This window comes from Zalophus californianus, chromosome 2, assembly GCF_009762305.2.
Source record: "Zalophus californianus isolate mZalCal1 chromosome 2, mZalCal1.pri.v2, whole genome shotgun sequence".
NCBI lineage: Eukaryota > Metazoa > Chordata > Mammalia > Carnivora > Otariidae > Zalophus > Zalophus californianus.
In genome coordinates this window covers 89,875,227-89,894,059 of record NC_045596.1, presented here as the reverse complement: position 1 = coordinate 89,894,059, position 18,833 = coordinate 89,875,227, and the positions used below count along the sequence as shown (strand labels likewise).

Sequence of the window (18,833 nt, the reverse complement as noted above, 5' to 3'; positions counted from 1 at the left end):
TAGCCAGAAAAAAAAAACCCCAAAATACTGCCAAAATAAAAGGCAAAGTAGGGAAAGAGGGTCAAAACACATTTTAGTTACCTGTCACTTATTTAACACATGAAGAATATTAAACAAGCAAATGAATAAACTGTGTTGTTTGTGCATGCTGCAAAGATATGGCTTACAGTTTCATTTTCACCCTTCTCATTCCCAAAACTGGGTCAAAAGTTACTTTCATTAATAATAACAAGTAGAGAAATCATCAAATAGGATATGGAGATTCATTAAATAAAAAAATCTTGGATGCTTTATCCTAAAACTATAATAACCTTTAAAAAATAGGAAACAAATGTTCCATGGCAGAGGGATGGACTGGTCAATCATAATACACTGAAACAATAAAGTATTAGCCATGAAAATGACTATAACGACTATATGGATATATGAAGAACTGTGTATAACTGAATAAATTTAACCACAATATACAAAATGGTATGTAAGCTATGATTGCAATTATGTAAAAGATAATCATAAACAGACTGGAAGTTAATATATAAAAAGGAAACAGTGTTTGAATTGAGATTATAAATGACATTTCCTCTTATTTTCTAAAAATTACGATTATACAGTTTGACTTTTTAAAAAATCAGCTATTTGAGGGGCACCTGGGTGACTTAGTCAGAAGAACATATGACTCTTGATTTGACGGGCATGAGTTCAAGCCCCACACAGGGTACAGAGATTATAAATAAATAAACTTAAAAAAAAAATTTTTAAATACCTTTCTGTTTTAACAGCTCTGATGGCTGTGTAACTGAGGCTACCGGCTCAACTGGGCGGTTTGCAGCTGGAGGTGTTCGTGTCGATGAGGCTCCTGGTAAAACAGTGGGTACGACTGGGCTGGACTTGAGAGGCTGAACATTTTGCATAACAGGACAAGATAAAGAATCTGCAACTGAAGACAAAAAACTATTTCATCTACAGCAATCAACTTGAAAATATTAAAATACCAACAAAATACGGTTTATCTGAAGTTCTTGTAGCATCACATTTATCTAGTATTATATAGAGAAAATAAGAAGGTCCAAAGAAATGATTTCCAGATAAACTGAAAACTTATCAAATGTTTTAATAATCTTTAACAGCAACTTTCCTAAAACATGTCATAAGCCTCCTTACCTTTTTAAACAAAATGAACCCCAATTTTTCTCTACTAATGAGCACTACTATTAATTCATTATTGTACTACATAATGGTACCTAAGATGAATACAGGTTATTTGCTTCTGCAGTAATGTAGTCCATGAATTCTACAAATGTTTCTAGTATCAGCTCAGATCCCCTTTTGTATTATAAAGTGTCACATCTTATTTACTGCTACTAATCAGAGGCTGTATTTCAAATGTAACTAAGTAAGGACTCAATGGTAACACTAGGTTGGACCTCTGGAATAAATAAAGTACAGGTGATTCATAGTGGGCCTTGGTGATAGCTCAAACTGCCCAACTATAATCTTCAGCCAACCAAGAGCTCATTGAAAAACCCATGGCAACAGCCTAAGTGTCCACTGATGGATGAATGGATAAAACACACACACACACACACACACACACACACACACACACACACACACACACACGAATATTATTCAACCACAAAAAAGGAAATCCTGTCACTTGAAACAAAATGGAAGGACCTTGAAGATACTAAGTAAAACAAGTCAGAGAAAGACAAACAGTACACGATGTGACTTACACGTAGAAAAAGTTTAACTGATAGAAACAGAGTGGAATGTGGAATGGTAGTTTCCAGGGCCTGGCATGGAAAGGGTATAAACTATAATTTTTTTTATTGAAGTATACCCACTGGCATATAAGATTATATTAGTTTCAGTTGTACAACATAGTGATTTGATAATTACATAATGCTCACCACAATAAGCAGACTTACCATGTCAACATAAATTTTCAGGGTTTTTTTTTTTTTTAATAGATTTTATTTATTTATTTGAGAGAGAGAAAGAGTGAGAGAGAGTGCACAAGAAGGGGAAAGGTCAGAGGAAGAAGCAGACTCCCCATTGAGCAGGGAGCTAGAGACATGGGGCTCGATCCTGGAAATCCTGGACCTCCGGGATCAAGACCCGAGCTGAAGGTAGTAGCTTAACTGACTGAGCCATGGAGGCATCCCTATAAGTTTTCAGTTTTAAGATGAGTAAGTTCTGGGGATCTAATGTACAGCATGGTGACTACTGTTAACAATACTGTTTTATAAACTTGAAAGCTGCTAAGACAGTAAATCTTAAATGTTCTCACCACACACACACAGAAAAGGTAATTATGTGAGATGATGGATATATTAACTAACCCTACTGTGGTAATTTTCTAATACGTATGTGTGTCATATATCAATCATCACACTGTATCTCTTAAACTTACACATCATAGTATGTCAATTATATCTCAAAGGGAAAAAAAAAAACCTATGGTGGGGCACCTGGGTGGCTCAGTTTTTAAGCGTCTGCCTTTGGCTCGGGTCATGATCCCGGGGTCCTGGAATCAAGCCCTGCATCAGGTTCTCTGCTGTGCGGGAAGCCTGCTTCTCCCTCTCCCCCTGCTGTGTTCCCTCTCTCGGTGTGTGTGTCTCTGTCAAATAAATTTTAAAAATCTTTAAAACAAAAAACCTATGGCAAAAAAACTAGTGAGCAGTGAAAATATACTGAACATATGCATATATGAATGTGCATACATGTATGCTTAAACATGCATGATGTGTGTGTGCATAGAGACAAACTTAGAAGTGCTAAGACTAAAACAAATGTAGGAATGTGGTGACAGAACAAAACATGTTATGTGTTGGGGCGCCTGGCTGGCTCAATAGGAAGAGCATGCTACTCTTCATCTCGGGGTTGTGAGTTCAAGCCCCACATTGGGGATAAGAGACTACTTAAAATAAATAAATAAAAACTAAGTAAAAAAAACATGTTATATGTCCCAGTTTACAAATGATATAAATATAGGTAACGGGAAAGAAGGTGGAAGGAGTCTAAACATGCTATTCATCGTTTTTAGGGAGGACAAACATCATTGTGGGAAACTGAAAACATGGTCACGGTAGTTTGCAATTCTTCTCATTAAGAAGTGGAGTCTATTTTCCCTCCCTCTGAATTAGGGCTAACCTTGTGACTGGCTTTAATTAACAGAATGTGGCAGAGGTAATGGTATGCATATCCCAAAACTCAAATCTAAGGACATCTTGTAGCTATGCCCTTCTGCTCTTGAAATGCTGTCCTGAGACTATCATGTAAAGGAAGTTAGTTAAGTGTCAAAAAACCTAGGTACCCCAGTAAACTATCTGCACCAACTGCTGGACACCTAAGTGAAGTTCTAGGATCTTCCAACCCAGCTAAATGAAGTCTCCGGCTAAATGAAGACACATGGGTGAGTCCAAGAAAAACCATCAGAGGAACTGTCCAACCAACCCACAGAACTATGAAAAATAATAAGTCATTTTTGTTTTAAACCAGAATTAGATAACTGACAGAATCATTAAAATGTAACAGAGTGATAAGTATATTTAACAGTACAAAGTGAAAACTAAGAAAGATAAAATCATCTAACATTGGGTGATGGAGAAAAGGGAAGGGTGGTAGAAGACACAGTAAAGATGGGTGAGGTAAAGACCAAACCTCCCATTAAAGGTAACTTTAAAAACTATTTTTTTAAAGATTTTACTTATTTATTTGAGAGAGCGAGCACGAGCGGGGGGGAGGGGCAGAGAGAGAAGCAGACTCCCCACTGAGCAGGGAGTCTGATGCGGGACTGCATCCTGGGACTCCAGATCACGACCTGAGCCGAGGCAGTCACTTAACCGACTGAGCCACCCAGGCTCCCTAAAAACTATTTTAAAAAATACTTTCCTAAAATCATCAAAGACCTAACACGCTATTAATGAATTTCTGGGCCAAAATCTGTACAAAATTGAAAACTCAGAGAAACAGCCAACACTCAAAGCTGCTTTCACTTTCTGCTGCAAAGCTGATCTGCTGTTTTCTCTGGCCCTGCAGGGCATGGGAAACAGAAGACACATGCCAGGGCACACTGGACTTCCACTTTGAAGAGAGTGCTCTGAAGGGTTATAACCTCAGGATAAGGACAAACCAGGAAACCAGACCTTTCAAACACCAGCGGCTTTGGTTGGGAACATTCAGAGTCCAGGAAGTCTAGAGTTCTGGACTCGAATTAGTGCAATGAGCAGGTAGTACCTAGAGGCACTTGGCAGAAGAAAACAAAAAGCCTCTATCAAGAACAACTCCATCGTCCTAGGCCTCAAACTATTCCCACAATTAATTTTTCAGAAGCAATTCCAAGCACAAAGTCAAAGATAAGTAGTTTAAACAGGGCCCCTCTCCGTTCCAGAACGCTACAGCCAGTCTCCAACATGCATACTATAATCCTTCAAAATTCTGCCAGAGCTTCAGGGTGGAGACAAAACATCTTATCCTCAAAACTTCCTAACATGGTTAATGAGGCCTGGAATGATCCTAAGTCCCTAGCCTCATCCTGGCTGGAGTTCTCCTCCAGCTTCACTGGTCGTCTTCCAGTCGCTTGAACTTGTCATGCTCTCTCCCCATAAAGAGGAATACACGGACTCCCCGCTGTGATGTCACAAACTTCTTTCATAAAATAATTGTTATAGCTGAGTTTATGTGATACATATATGCATATGTACACATATACACACATAAAACCCTAATAAAATACCCACAAACTCAGCATCCAGTTGTGAAAATAAAACATTTCCAAAACTGCTGATGCTGTCAGCATATTCCTCACAGAAGCCCTCCCTCCCGAATTGTTTACTCCCTTGCTTTTGTGTTTAAATAGTTTACCACACAGACAAGTGTTCCTGAACATTATTTCTGCTTGGTTTTTTTTTTTTTTACTTGGTAATGATATCATACTACATGTATTCTTCCATGGCTTCCTATGTTACATTTCTGGGATTCACTCATGTTAATGAGCGCAGCCCTATATCCCATTTTCACTTCTGTTCAGCAGTCCATTGGAAGGATATAATTTATTTATCCGTTCCACTATAATGATTTTTGGGTTTCTACTTTTTTGTTTTCACAAACGGTGCTGCCATAAATATTCTTGAACATGTCCCTGGTGCAGATACGCATGTTGCTCTAGGGCAGAGCTTCTCAAGGTGTGTGCCACAGCTCCACGTGGGTGGAAGGTGTGCAGCCAAGGGCTCAGAACCCCCTCAGCCTGGGGGCAGCCTGTGGGAATGAGGTCTTTTGGCCCAGAGAGCAGACTGGTCCTTTTAGCCCGGGAGCCCTGACAAATGTCAGCATTTCCTGTAAGTGCTACACATCTACAACAGGACACGGTGCTCCAGAGCCTTCCTATTTCAAGTATGGTCACTAGGTAGCAACACCCCTTGCAGACACTTGATGGAAATGTAGAATCTCAGGCCAGGCCATACTCGACTTGGTGAGTAAGCACCAGCATTTTAACAAGACTCTGGGTGACTCATGCACCAAATTTTAGAAGTGGAACAGCTGCATTTTAGGGTATGGCTATCTTCAATTCCACTAATGCCAAAATTTCCTAAAATATTGAACCCATAGATCTTCCTATCAACAACAGTCTGAGAGTTCTGTTATTCCACATCCTTGCCAATGGTATGGTCAGGTTCTCAAATTTTTTACCTTTCTGCTGCTAGGTATAAACAGATATTCCACTCTAGTTTTAACTTTCTTTTCCTGATTATTAATGAGGTTGAGTATGTTTTCATCTCATCTTCTGTTTTTTTCCCCTTGGGTTGTTGCTCTCTTCCTTATTAATTTCTATGTGTTATTTGTGTATTCTGGATAAATACACGAAGTATTTTTTTCTCCCAGTTTATGGCTTGTCTTTTTGTTTTCTTCATGTCTTTCAGTGAAGAAAAGTTCTTAATTCGAAATTAGTCAAGTTGAGCATGCTTACTCTTTATACCTATAATTTATTATATTGTATTGTGAGTGTTCCCTACTCCAAGTTTCTAGAGGTAGTCTTCCATACTTTCTCTAAAAAGTTTCTACATTTTGCCTTTTACATTTAAATACTTATTTTGCCTGCAATTTACTTTACACATGAAGAATTCATTCTTCAGACTGCAGCTCAAGTATCAGGGAAAACTGAGAATTTATTTTGCTTTTCCTCAGGCACATCAGTACCCCAAGATGACAGATATAATATTAACTTATCAGTAACTAGATATTGATGTCATGTATATTGTGGATTTTTATACAGGATTATATAAATGTTTATTATTATTTTTATATAAGTAGTTTTTTTTTTTTAAAGATTTTATTTATTTATTTGACAGAGAAAGAGAGACAGTGAGAGAGGGAACACAAGCAGGGGGAGTGAGAGAGGGGAAAGCAGGCTTCCCGCGGAGCAGGGAGCCCGATGCAAGGCTCGATCCCAGTACCCTGGGATCATGACCTGAGCTGAAGGCAGACACTTAGCGACTGAGCCACCCAGGCGCCCCAATATATAAGTAATTTTTTACATATGCTTTTTGTTTTATAAAATTGCACAGAGTAAAACACCATTAATTAGACAGTACTATTTCATAATATGCTATTAATATGATTCTCTTTAAGCAAAAAAAGTAAAAATAATTTTAATGAAAAGATATCTTCTGGCAAAACTCTACTTCTTAGCCAAGATCTATCTTGCTAATTTTTAAAATTACTTTTCAAAACAAAGGGATAGGGCGCCTGGGTGGTTCAGTTGGTTAAGCGACTGCCTTCGGCTCAGGTCATGATCCTGGAGTCCCAGGATCGAGTCCCGCATCAGGCTCCCTGCTCAGCGGGGAGTCTGCTTCTCCCTCTGACCCTCCCCCCTCTCATGCTCTCTCTCTCAAATAAAGAAAATCTTTTAAAAAAAAAAAAGGGATAGTAAAAAAACTTAAGAAAATGATTTTAGCTTTTTATTTTTTAAAGATTTTATTTATTTATTTAAGAGAGAGAATGAGAGAGAAAGAGAGAGATCCTGAGAGGGGGGAAGGGTCAGAGGGAGAAGCAGCACTAGCACTGAAGTTCTAGTGCTGAATTATACTGACATGTTCTTATAAAATAAAGAGGCGAGGTAACATTTGAAGTTCTCTTATTCCAATGTTTCTGAAAATGAACTCAATGACTGCTTAAAAATAACAGCATGTATGCAGCAACATGTTTTTGGTAATCACTGAACTCAGGTTCATGCTTTTGGATGCCAACACTTTATGAACTGTTTAAGAACTTTTGTGACACCTGAAAATGAAACTAGTATAATCAAGTAATAAAAAAGTGAAATCATTTTTGTTAATTACTCGATGGTTCAATTTCACCCAAAACCATGTTTAATACCTAAGATCATTATTCTAACATGACAATATTTAAGGGCATCCAAAGCAATTAAAAGTTGTCTGTCTTTCTAGAAAATTTAAATCAATATTCCCATGTTACCAAACCTTGTACCTAGGCACCCAAGTCACCCTGGCAAAAATTCACAGGGTTCCAAAGGATGTTTTATTTTTTTTTAATGAATTCAGTTTACTACATTCCAATATAATACATTTATGCACTAAGTTAATTTAGTAAAATTAACGTAAATTAACCAAAAAATTACAAATTTCAATAGTTTCATGTTATTTAGTGTTATCATACAAAATAGTTCCTCGCTATTTAATGATTAACTTAAGTGTGTATGTGTGTGCTTATGATACCTCTAATAGAGAACACTTGTATATGTGTAGAGAATTTTGGGAAGGATATACAAAAAATTGCTGTCATTATCTCTGAAAATTAGTGGCCAAAATGTCTAGTGGTAGGAAACTTTTACTTTCCATTTTATCTATTTCTTTGAACTCTATGTAACATTTGTTATTTTTTATTATAAAAAACTACCAAGGGATGTTTTAAATTTCTAAGAAAAAACACTGATATCTGTCAAATACCTTACGAACTATTACTACTAAGTAGCATGGGGCACCATGAAAAATAATATTGATACACATCAATTCAACTGAGAAAATTTGGGAACTTCTGTAATATTTCATTTTAAAGTAGGTTTTAAAAGTAACCTCTTTATTTCTTTTGAAATAGTGAAAAACAAGTGTCAGATTAACCTGAGATACATCTGTCAATCTCCGAACTATAATTAAAAAGTAACTTACCAATCTAAAGGCAAACCCTCCCCATTTAACATGAGTTAATTTCTAAAATTATACTTATTATGGCTTTCACAGTATAGTACTAGGATTAAAAGAATGGAAATATACTCCATCTCTCTATATAAAGAACTAATTACTAGTTATTCAAATAGAAGGCAATTTTGTAATTATTTGTATTCTTTATTCAATTTTTTTTTTCAGGGATAGCACTTCCCAATTAGGTATTCTGTTCATTAGCCAAGTGGCCCCTTATTTCCCTGATCCTACATCTCAGTATAATTGGTTCCATCCAGGATCCCATTCCCATCTCAGAAATAAGATAGGAATTACCTGCATTTCTTTTTTTTTTTTTGTCCTGAAAGTCACAAAATCCTTAAGTCAGAGGGACCTTAGGATAAGTTGATCTGTAAAAAGACTGCTGAAAGAAGCAAGAAATCAGAATTTCTAGGGGACAGAAAGTCCTGATTCTGAGAAGGGAAGGCTGAGAGTCAAAGAAACTGAGCTCCAGGACAAACTTGGTTTGTAACATTAATGACCACAAGCAGGCAACCCAACTTGGATAGCTTTCCTCATCTGTATAACAAAAAGAAACAGAATTTGAATTTTTACTAGGCATCATAAGATCAAGTCAGAAATACAGATTCCCAAGACTAGCCTGGAGATTTTATTCTAGCTCAGCAAGTAAGGTTGAAGATTACAATCTGTGCATGTGATTCTGGTGCACAGCCAGATTTGGGAACTGTGACAGATGCTTCAAGTTGATCCACCCAAGATCCAGGCAATGCCAACCCCTTTCGTTCTTGCCTGCCTCTGCCACGAAGGCTATAAAAGCTAAGTATTCATTTTCTAACCTTCCCTAAAATAAGGGATTGTCCTTTAAAATAGCTATGGCAAATGATAGGTTATGGCAAAAATCTGTCAGTGCCACCACCCCATTTTTCCTTTCCCTTCTTCCCGTTTTTAACTCGGATTTGATGTCTACAGGCACAGAAGTTCTCCTGTTTCTAGAAACCAACACGCTAAGGATGGTACGCTAGGGAGAGAAAAGACAGAGGACATCTGGATCCACTACATCTACCTAAACTTCTTGTTATGTGAAAAAAATACCACCTTTTTTGTTTAAACCACTATTAGTTGCTTGCAGCCAAAAGGGTTTCTAAATAACTGCAGTGAAAGAACAGATGATCTCAAATATACAGTTCAGATATAATTTTAAATAATCTAACTGTCCAGGGAAGGATACTTTTCTATGGCATCCTTGACTTATGGCTATTTGGATTCTGATATATAATTTGAAGACATCACTCAGAAAACTACCACAGATTCACCAGTTCCCATTCTTTACATACGTTTTCATGCAGTTCAAGAGCGTGTTTTGTTGAAGTTCAAGCTTACGAGCTGAATTAAAATGAGTATATGATATGGAAACCCCACACTAAAATGACTACGTAACTTACATAATTTTTAAACTAATAAATTTAACTACATCTTGGTTTAGGAAGGTCAGAAAGACTAACTACAAGACTATTCTTCATGCATCTTTCTTCATCTTCCCCAGCCTTCATCCTAATTTACCAATTTGGGAAGAGAAAACATAAGCTTTAGTATGTATTCCTACATATTATATACACATATATTATCTTCTGAGAGCATCACTAACAGGGGCTCACTTAGAGAAACCAGTGTGGCATTCTATAGTGAGTAGGGCTCTGGCTGGAACAGGAACTGTCCCAAGGTTGAAAAAGAAAGTATATGCTAACAAAGCATATACCCAAATGGACCCTCCTATTTTGCCCTTGAGATACTCATACTAAAGACAACTACTGCAGAGGCATAAAATATATCAATAAATATTGACTGAGATCCCCATCATGACAAGGAACACACTATGCAAGACAGATGGTTGGGTGGCTAACTGAATAGGTGAAGGGGAAGGGCTCAGGGAGATGTTGCAAAATACCACAATAAAAAAAGCAAATAAACTGCAAAGGTGAGCTAATTTCCAATTTTTCTATTAGGCAATATCATCTTAAACCTTCACGCAAATAAAAACCTGATTGGAAATGCACTGATTTTCAGCCATGCTCTGGTGAACTTTCCATTCAACCTACCAGTATTTGTTGGGTTGCTGCCAGCTGTAGCCAGGGTGCCAGTGTGGTTTCGGACGACGTTATCTTGGGTTGACGGAAGGCCTGAAGTTGACCACGAGAGAGTGCTGCATCCTGAAAGACTCTGCTGCTGGTGGTACTGGTGTGACGGAGGAGGTGGAAGCGGTGACGGATGACCGATGGCGGTACTGTGACCAGAAAACGAATTATCTCTGACCGGCCTGACAGTCGGAGCATTCTGTGAGGTAAACATTTGTTGCCCATACGGATCACCAGCAGGCAGAGAGGGATACGAAACACTAGGGTACGCAGCATTAGAAACAGTTGACATAGCATAGTGACCACAAGTCGACGGAAATCCCTGAGAAGCAACAGAAGAGTTGGCAGAGTACATGGCTGGACTACTATAGTGATTCACAAAAGGGGAGTACGGCTGGGAGGCACTCGTATGCAAATGGGATGTTGATGATGCGGCACCCTGGAAAGATCCTGGAGTGGATCCCACAATATGAGGGGCAGGAGGACCCCTGCCATACACATGCTGTGCTCCTGGTTGTTGGTTTGCTGTATTAGAAGTCACCACATTTTGTGTCGGTACCGTATAGAGACCAGAGTAGTAATCACCACATTGGCTATCCAATGGCAATGAGGTCATTTTCCCAGGTCCTTGAGGATAATGTCCTGAGGGAGGAATATAGTTTTGAGGATGCACTCCATACCCTGATGGAACCTGCATTTGACTCTGTGCTGGACCTGAAAAAGAAGAGCAAACACTTATCGGGATTGGCAAGGAGGTAACTAATTTTTAAGCAAAGTTCCCATCAAATGTTGCCCTAATTAATTTACTTCTCCAAAATCCCAAATTGTCACAAAAGATATATACTGTTATAGACCCACTGCGGTAGCTAACCTCCAAGATGGCCCCAGTGATCCCTACTTCCTGATATTCATACCCTTGTGTATGAATTCACACCCTCCCACAATATACCAAGACTGATTTATATGACCAATAGCATGCCAGAGAGGTAATGATGTATCACTTTCAAGATTAGCCTAATCTTGGGTGCTGGCTTCCCTCTCTTAGATCACTCAGTATGAACAAAGCTGCCAAGTTGTGAAGAGCCCTAAGGAAAAATCCAGAGGTAAGGAACTGAACTCTGTGGCCAAGAGCCAAAGAGAAACTGAGGGCTGCCAAGAACCACATCAGTGAGGTTGGAAGCATACCCAGGAGAGTCTTGAGAAAACTACAGCCCCAGCTGACAGCTTGACTACAATCTCATGACATCCAAAGTCAGAACCACCCAGCGAGGCTGCTCCCAAGTTCATGTCCCTCAGAAACTATGAGATTAAATATTTGTTGTTTAAGCTGCTAAATTTGGGGGTATTTCATTATGCAACAATAGATAACTACTATACCCAGTACAAAGTGCAAACCTTTTTTATTAGCTTTTTTTAAACTATAAAAGTAACAATATACCTGTTGTAAAAAAAAAAAAAAATCAAACAATGAAGAATATAAAGTAAAAAGTACAATTCCTCCTTTTTTCCTGGTAGCTGACAGACTTCTTCCCACATGTAGCTATTACTTAATGGCTTTTTGTGTATCCTTCATGACACAGTTCAGCAGCCTGCTTTTCTTTTACTTAATGTGTCCTGAATAACCTTCTGTTAGCATATATAAATCTTCACTATTCTTCTAAAAATCTGCATAGTATTTCATTAGAGATATAACATTATTTACTAAATCTCCTTGATGATTATTTCAGGGAGTGAACTAATTTATATTTATGAGGTCAACCTCTGTGATGAATCTGTAGGATAAGTTCCTAGAAGTGAAACTGGGAGTTCAAAGGGTTTGTGCTTTTAAAATTGATGATTACTGCCAAATACCTCTTCAAAAGTCTATCAATTCATACCTCCTATGAATAATGCTTAGGAATACCTCATCTTCCCAACATTGAGTAACATTTCAATCTTTGCCAATCTGATAGGGGAGAAACATTTCAGGTTGTAGTACTGGGAGTAACGCTGAGAATTTTTCCAAATATTTCTTAGCTACTTAAGTGTCTTGCCCTTTTCCCACAGGGTTGTGCTTTCCATAACGACTTATAAATGTTCTTGTGTATTAAGAAATTTAACCTTATGTTATTACTATGTACTACACGTATTTTCCCTCGGGTTACTATTTTTTGACCTTGTTCATTTTTAAATCATAAAGAGCCTTCCCTATTCTAATATTATATAAATATATACTGTTTTCCTCTAATGCTTTTAAAACTTCCATTGACATATATTCCTTTCTTCAATCGCCACAGAATGTATTTTTTATCAATACCATTCAAATTAACATTAATCTTAGTATTACTTTTGTTAATATTATAAATATCATTAAACATATTATATTATGTACCACTCATTGTCCCTTGAAGTAAATGGTATCATTATACCCACTTTACAAATTAGGTAAATAAGGCACAGAAGTCCTTTAATACAGTCACATGCTTAGAAGTAATAGGACTAAGATAAATCAAGTAACTTGGCTCAAATCCATGCTTTTATTTATTTATTTTTAAAGATTTTATTTATTTATCTGACACACAGAGATAGCGAGAGAGAGAGAGAGAGAGAGAGAGAGAGAGAGGGAGAGAGAGAGAGAGGGAGAGAGGGAGAGAGCACAAGCAGGGGGAGCAGCAGGCAGAGGGAGAAGCAGGCTTCCTGCATGAGCAGGGAGCCCGATGTGGGGCTCGATCCCAGGACCCTGGGATTATGACCTGAACTGAAGGCAGCGGTTTAGCCAACTGAGCCACCCAGGCGCCCCAAATCCATGCTTTTAAACAATGATCTGCCACCCATACTATACTAAAGTCTGGCTGGCTTTCCTTAGCCCAGAAAATGGTCAATCGTCCCAAACAATGGAATTCCAGTCTTGTTCCCAACTAAGGGCAATCTTTATCCTAGAATCTAATTTTCCTATGTTGTGGAAGGAAATCGTTATCTGTGCCATACCACAAATGAAAGGATAACAAAAAAAATATTCACAAGCTTTTTCAAGTTCACTGATACAAAGGAAGTGCCACTGTATTCCTTGCTATAATAATGTATAAAAATAGAAAACATAAAAATATAAAAATACTTGTTATAAAAGATCTATGAATAGAGCTTATCTTTCCTTATTCTGTTTTCAATTTCTACTCAATAATGTAGTGGCATCTCAATTTTGGTCACATAAATACATATTCTATGGCAGAAAAAAGAAAACTTATATAATCAAACTGTTAGGAAAAAAGAACATCCATACTTTTATAATTCCAAGAAGTATACAAAGAACCCAAACTCGGTAACACTGTTTTACTGGGTGTATAATTTACTTTTCTTACAGGATATTTTATATGGTCATAGTTCACCTGAAAGAATTTATTTACTTAAAAGGGAAAGAGTAGATAGGAATCTTTCATTAACATGTCAAAAAAAAAAAAAAAGGGAAATGTTCTCCTCCACTTCCTTCCTTAAATATACAAAAATGGTTTGCTACTCTTCAGTCTCAGAAAACTCTACACTGGTAAGACTTTATCAGTGAAGAGAAGAGTCAAGTCAGAATTAGATAAATCTATTTAAATATCTATCCACTTAATAATGTGGCTCATCCATGCTACATGATCTGAAAACAGGGAAATAATTATCAGTATGTCCAAGCTACCCAAATGTCATTCTTCTAAAACTAACAGGAACGTTGTATCTAGATGCTAAAATTTATCAGAAGTGAACTACCCACCAGAGGAACCTTTTTACTTCTCAGTCCATCAAAGAAGGTACTTACTTTGGGGGAATGTGAAGGTGTGCATAGCTAATTATAGGTCGATGCTCACCATTCCTTATTCTATATCAAGATCTAAATGTTCTAAGTGTATGAAAAGTATATGAAAATAACTTGGTCAAAATGATAAATGAATCAAGACTCCTTTGGAAGAAAAATATTTCCTTTCAAATATTTTAAATCAATTTTCAAAAGCCTCTACTTAAAAAAAAACATAAGAATCAGCTTAAATGAAAAGAAAATGGTATGTAGGACAAGTAAAATATTTTTAAAAATTTTGCCTTACTGTGACCTAACAAGAAACACATATTCTTCAACTTGAAAATGTATTAGATAACCCTCCTAACTTTATTATGGTATAACACCAAAACTAATATTAAAGTTTTATTTCTTTTGCATATACTAAAACCGAGCCTGGCAAATATTACAAATACATTAAGTTACATAAACCTAAGCTCTTTTATTTTTAAAACAATCTGTAAATTACAGACATTTCGTTAGTATTAGCAGTTTCATTTGCCTGTATTTCCTCTAATTCCCTCAGTAACTGTGGCAGTTTTAAAACATGGTCCCCAAATTCTTGATACTATGTTATTAAAGGGTGAAATCTGTCTACTTCCCTTGAATTTGAGCAGCCTTATAACAGCTTCCACCAAAAAAGACTGGCAGAAGCGAAGCTATGTGACTTCCCTGCTTGGTCAGAGACAACTCAGTTTCTATGTTGTTTGATGGAACATTTGCATGTGGATCCCTGAGCAGCTAGATATGTAGGAAGTCCAATTATTCCACAGCTACCACCATCTGGGGAAGTCAAACCACGTGGAGAGTTCACCTTTAGGCACTCAGGTTTGAAGTTCGAGTTTTTGAGTCATTCTAGCCCAGGTGCCAGACATGTGAATAAATGAGCCTTCCAGATCCCAAACTCCAGCCATCAAAACACTTTTTGAGTCTTCCAAGCTGAGGTCCTAGACATCACAGAACAGAGAAAAGCCATCTTGGTTCTGCCCTGTGCAAATTCCTGATCAACAGAATCTGTGAGCATAATAAAACGGTTGTTTTCAACCATTAAGTCTTGGAATAATTTGTTTTCCAGCAACAGTAACTGAAAGCAACAACTAATTACTAATTTTAAAAGTTCAGAATCCAGGGATGCCTGGGTGGCTCAGTTGGTTAAGTGTCTGCGTTAGGCTCAAGTCATGATCCCAGGGTCCTGGAATCGAGCCCCACATCCAGCTCCTTGCTCAGCAGGGAGCCTGCTTCTCCCTCTGCCTGCCGTTCCCCCTGCTTGTGTGCTCTCTCTCGCTCTCTGACAAATAAATAAATAAAATCTTTAAAAAAAAAGAAGGTTCAGATTCGAGATTCTAAAACTGAAAAATATCCATCTTTACCTAACATAAAAATGCATTATATTCTTAAAAGTCCAGATATCATAGTTTTAATAAGTCTTACAAAAGAAAATGTTATCTTCAAATAAGTTAAACATAATATGTGTATATATGCACTCAGTGCAGTAAGTTGTCCTATTCTATTAGAAAAAGTTCCTTCCTAGAATATATTATTTGAGAGCTGTAAAGCTTAAGTAAAATATAGAAAAAAACTGAATCAGGTACACTAGGAAAGAATGAAAGAAAAAAAAACAACTAAGGGCTGAAAACTGGATCTACCACGAGAGGTAAAAACACCTGGAATCACATACATGTGCTATAGACCTGCACTATCCAATATGGCAGCCACTAGTGATACGTGGCTACTGCGTACTGGAATAGAGCTAATCTGAATTGAGAAGTGCTTTAAGTATAAATACACACCGGATTTTAAAGAATAATATGAAAAAAGTAAGATATCTCAGTAATTTTTATAAATATTGAATACATGTTAAAATGATGTTTTATATATTGTGGTAACTGGATAAATTGAAATTGATTTTACTTCTTTTTGCTATTTAAAATTACATGTGCAGCTTACACTAAATTCCTATTGAATACAACTATAAGACAGAAAAATACAAACACAGAAAGGAGAATATCGGTATATAAGAAATGCTTTCAAGCTAGGCCTAAACATTTAAGTTGGACATTAGTAGAAACATTAATTGTAAAAGCATTTTGAGGTACTACCAAATTTCATTAATGCTGATTTCTTTTTTTTATTATGTTCAGTTAGCCACTGTATAAGTACCTCATTAGTTTTTGATGTAGTGTTCAATGATTCATTAGTTAATGCTGATTTCTAAAAAAAAAAAGAAAAGAAAAGAAAACTAACTGGCCTTCTGGGGTAATTTAGATGTGTATCTTTTTTTGGATTCAAAATGGCTCTGCAGGGGCGCCTGGGTGGCTCAGTCAGTTAAGCGTCGGCCTTTGGCTCAGGTCATGATCCCAGGATCCTCGGATCGACTCCTACATCGGGCTCCCTGATCTGCAGGGAGTCTGCTTTTCCCTCTATCCTTCCCCCGACTCATTCTCTCAATCTCCCTCTCTCTCTCTCACTCTCTCTCTCAAATAAATAAAATCTTAAAAAAAAAAAAGCAAAATGGCTCTGCAGCATATAAGACCACTGGTATTTTAATACTTCTAAAATAGAGAGAGACAAAGGCTGTGCAGGAAAGGATAAACTAGTTACATATGTGGATGGTCAAATTTTTGAAAAATAACTCTAGAAGTGTTTCTCTTATTACAAATGTTACATACATACAGTCACTGCAAAAAGAGGTACAGGAAATTATCAAATAAAAATCATCCATAATCTTATTAACTGAGAAAACTGCTATCAATATTCTGATGCATAGCTACCCAGTAATTTCTTCTTGGATTTATCTAACTAATTTAAACAAAAGTAGAATTATAAGGTGCATTTTTTAATGATTTGCTTATGTAACCTGATTTGAATATCTTTCCATCATGATTTTTAAATGTCTGAATAATATCCATTATACAGATTTACCATATTTTAATCACTTTTCTATTTACCGCCATTTAGGTTGTTTTCCATTTTTTTCAAAAACATTAAACCACACGATGATAAACATATTTGTAGGTAAGTCTGTCTGTTCATTCATTTTACTTTCCTGAAAGTTATTTCCTGTCAGTTACAATTTTTGGGTCAAGTCCTTAACTGGCAGCTTACCTGTACAGACAAAGGAGAGACACTGAGATGCTCAGTAAAAAAAAAGCAGGCAGAGACCAGATTCAAAGTGGTCCCAAAAGTTGAATTTAGCAAAGCCTTCAAAGCAGCTATTATAAATATGTTCAAAATTAGAAAATATATTTAAAGAATTGAAAAAAAAAATCAGTAAACGAATAGATACACCAAAACAGAAATGAAAACGATTTTGAAGATGAAAATATTCAAAATAAAGCTGAAATAAATATGTTAGATGGCTTCAACAGTATGGCAGAAGAAAGAATTAATGAACCTGAAGACTAACCAATAAAATGATCTAACTTTGGGGCACCTGGCTGGCTCAGTCGGTAGAGCATGCGACTCTTGATCTTGGGGTTATGAGTTCAAGCACCATGTTGGGTGTAGAGCTTACTTAAAAATTAATAATAAGTAAGTAAAATGATCCAATTAAAAAAAGCAGAGAAGACTGAAGAAAAATAAAATTTAAGAAACCTGCAGAACAATATGAAGCAGTCTAACATTTATGTAACTCATAAGGGTAGTAGGTTGAACGGTGGCCTCCCAAAAGATACATCCACATCCTAATCCCCAGAACGTGTAAGAATGATTTTATATGGAAAAGGATGAGTATTATCTTTTATGACAGAAGACATGACTAAGTTAAGGATCTTGAGATTATCTGAGTGCGTCCTAAAGGTCATCACAAGTATCTTTATAAGATGCACATAAAGAGAAGACATACACATTGAAGAAAAGGCAATGAGAGGATAAAGTAGAGTGATGCAGCCAAAATACAGGGAATGTCAACAGCCAACCAAAAGCTGGAAGAGGCAAGGAAAAGATTCTCCCTTACAGAGAGAATAGGCCCTGCCAAACACCTTAATGTCAACACTTCTAGTCTTCAGAACCGGAGGAGAATACATTTCTGTTGTTTTAGGCTACCAGTTTGTAGTACGTTGTTACAGCCAGCCTAGGAAACTCATACAGTAAGGATACAGAGAAGCAATTCTCAAAGTGTAGTACACAGAACCCTGGTTAATACTGGAGACTCCTGGGGGATCCACAGGTAAAAACTACTTTCATAGTGTATGAAAATATCTGCCTTCTTTACTGTGTTGACATTTGTACTAATGACACAATAGCAATGACGGGTAACATGCTGGTCCTGTGGCATAAACGGAAGCAATGACACCAAGCAACACTAGTAACTACCATATTCTTCACTACCATGCACTCACAGTAAAAAAAAAAATAAAAGCCATTCCCCTATTCAACAATGTTCAGGATTTACTAGCTACTTTAGTAAGGCAAGAAAAAGAAATAAACGGCATCCAGATTGGAAAAGAAGAAATAAAACGATATTTACAGAATGACAGGATTAAGAAAATAAAGAAAGAAAAAGAAAAAGCCCGGAACTAATAATAAGTGAGTTTATCAAAGTCACAAGATAGAAGGCCAGTATGTAAGAGTCAAATGCACTTCTCAAACTCAATAATGAACAAACAGGATTTACAATTTTTTAAAAAAACAATACTATTTATAATATCACCAAAAAGTACTTAAAATATAAATAAATCTAATGAAATATGTGAAGGATCTGTATGC

The 18,833-nt window shown here is 36.8% G+C and overlaps 1 protein-coding gene across 5 annotated transcripts in view; it reads right to left on the bottom strand.

Moving 5' to 3' along the window:
- SEC24B (SEC24 homolog B, COPII coat complex component) overlaps positions 1 to 18,833 on the bottom strand; it is an 86,973-nt gene that overhangs the window by 55,612 nt on the left and 12,528 nt on the right. For all 5 annotated transcript variants that reach the window (XR_003520677.2, XM_027598265.2, XM_027598266.2 and 2 more), the window contains exons 2-3: positions 10,298 to 11,047; positions 764 to 937 (exon numbers count right to left, since the gene is read on the bottom strand). Coding sequence is in view for 4 of the 5 variants with exons in the window: in XM_027598265.2 (XP_027454066.1) it covers positions 764 to 937; positions 10,298 to 11,047 (924 nt within the window). In the remaining variant the exon portion in view is untranslated. The remainder of the gene's footprint in view (positions 1 to 763; positions 938 to 10,297; positions 11,048 to 18,833) is intronic.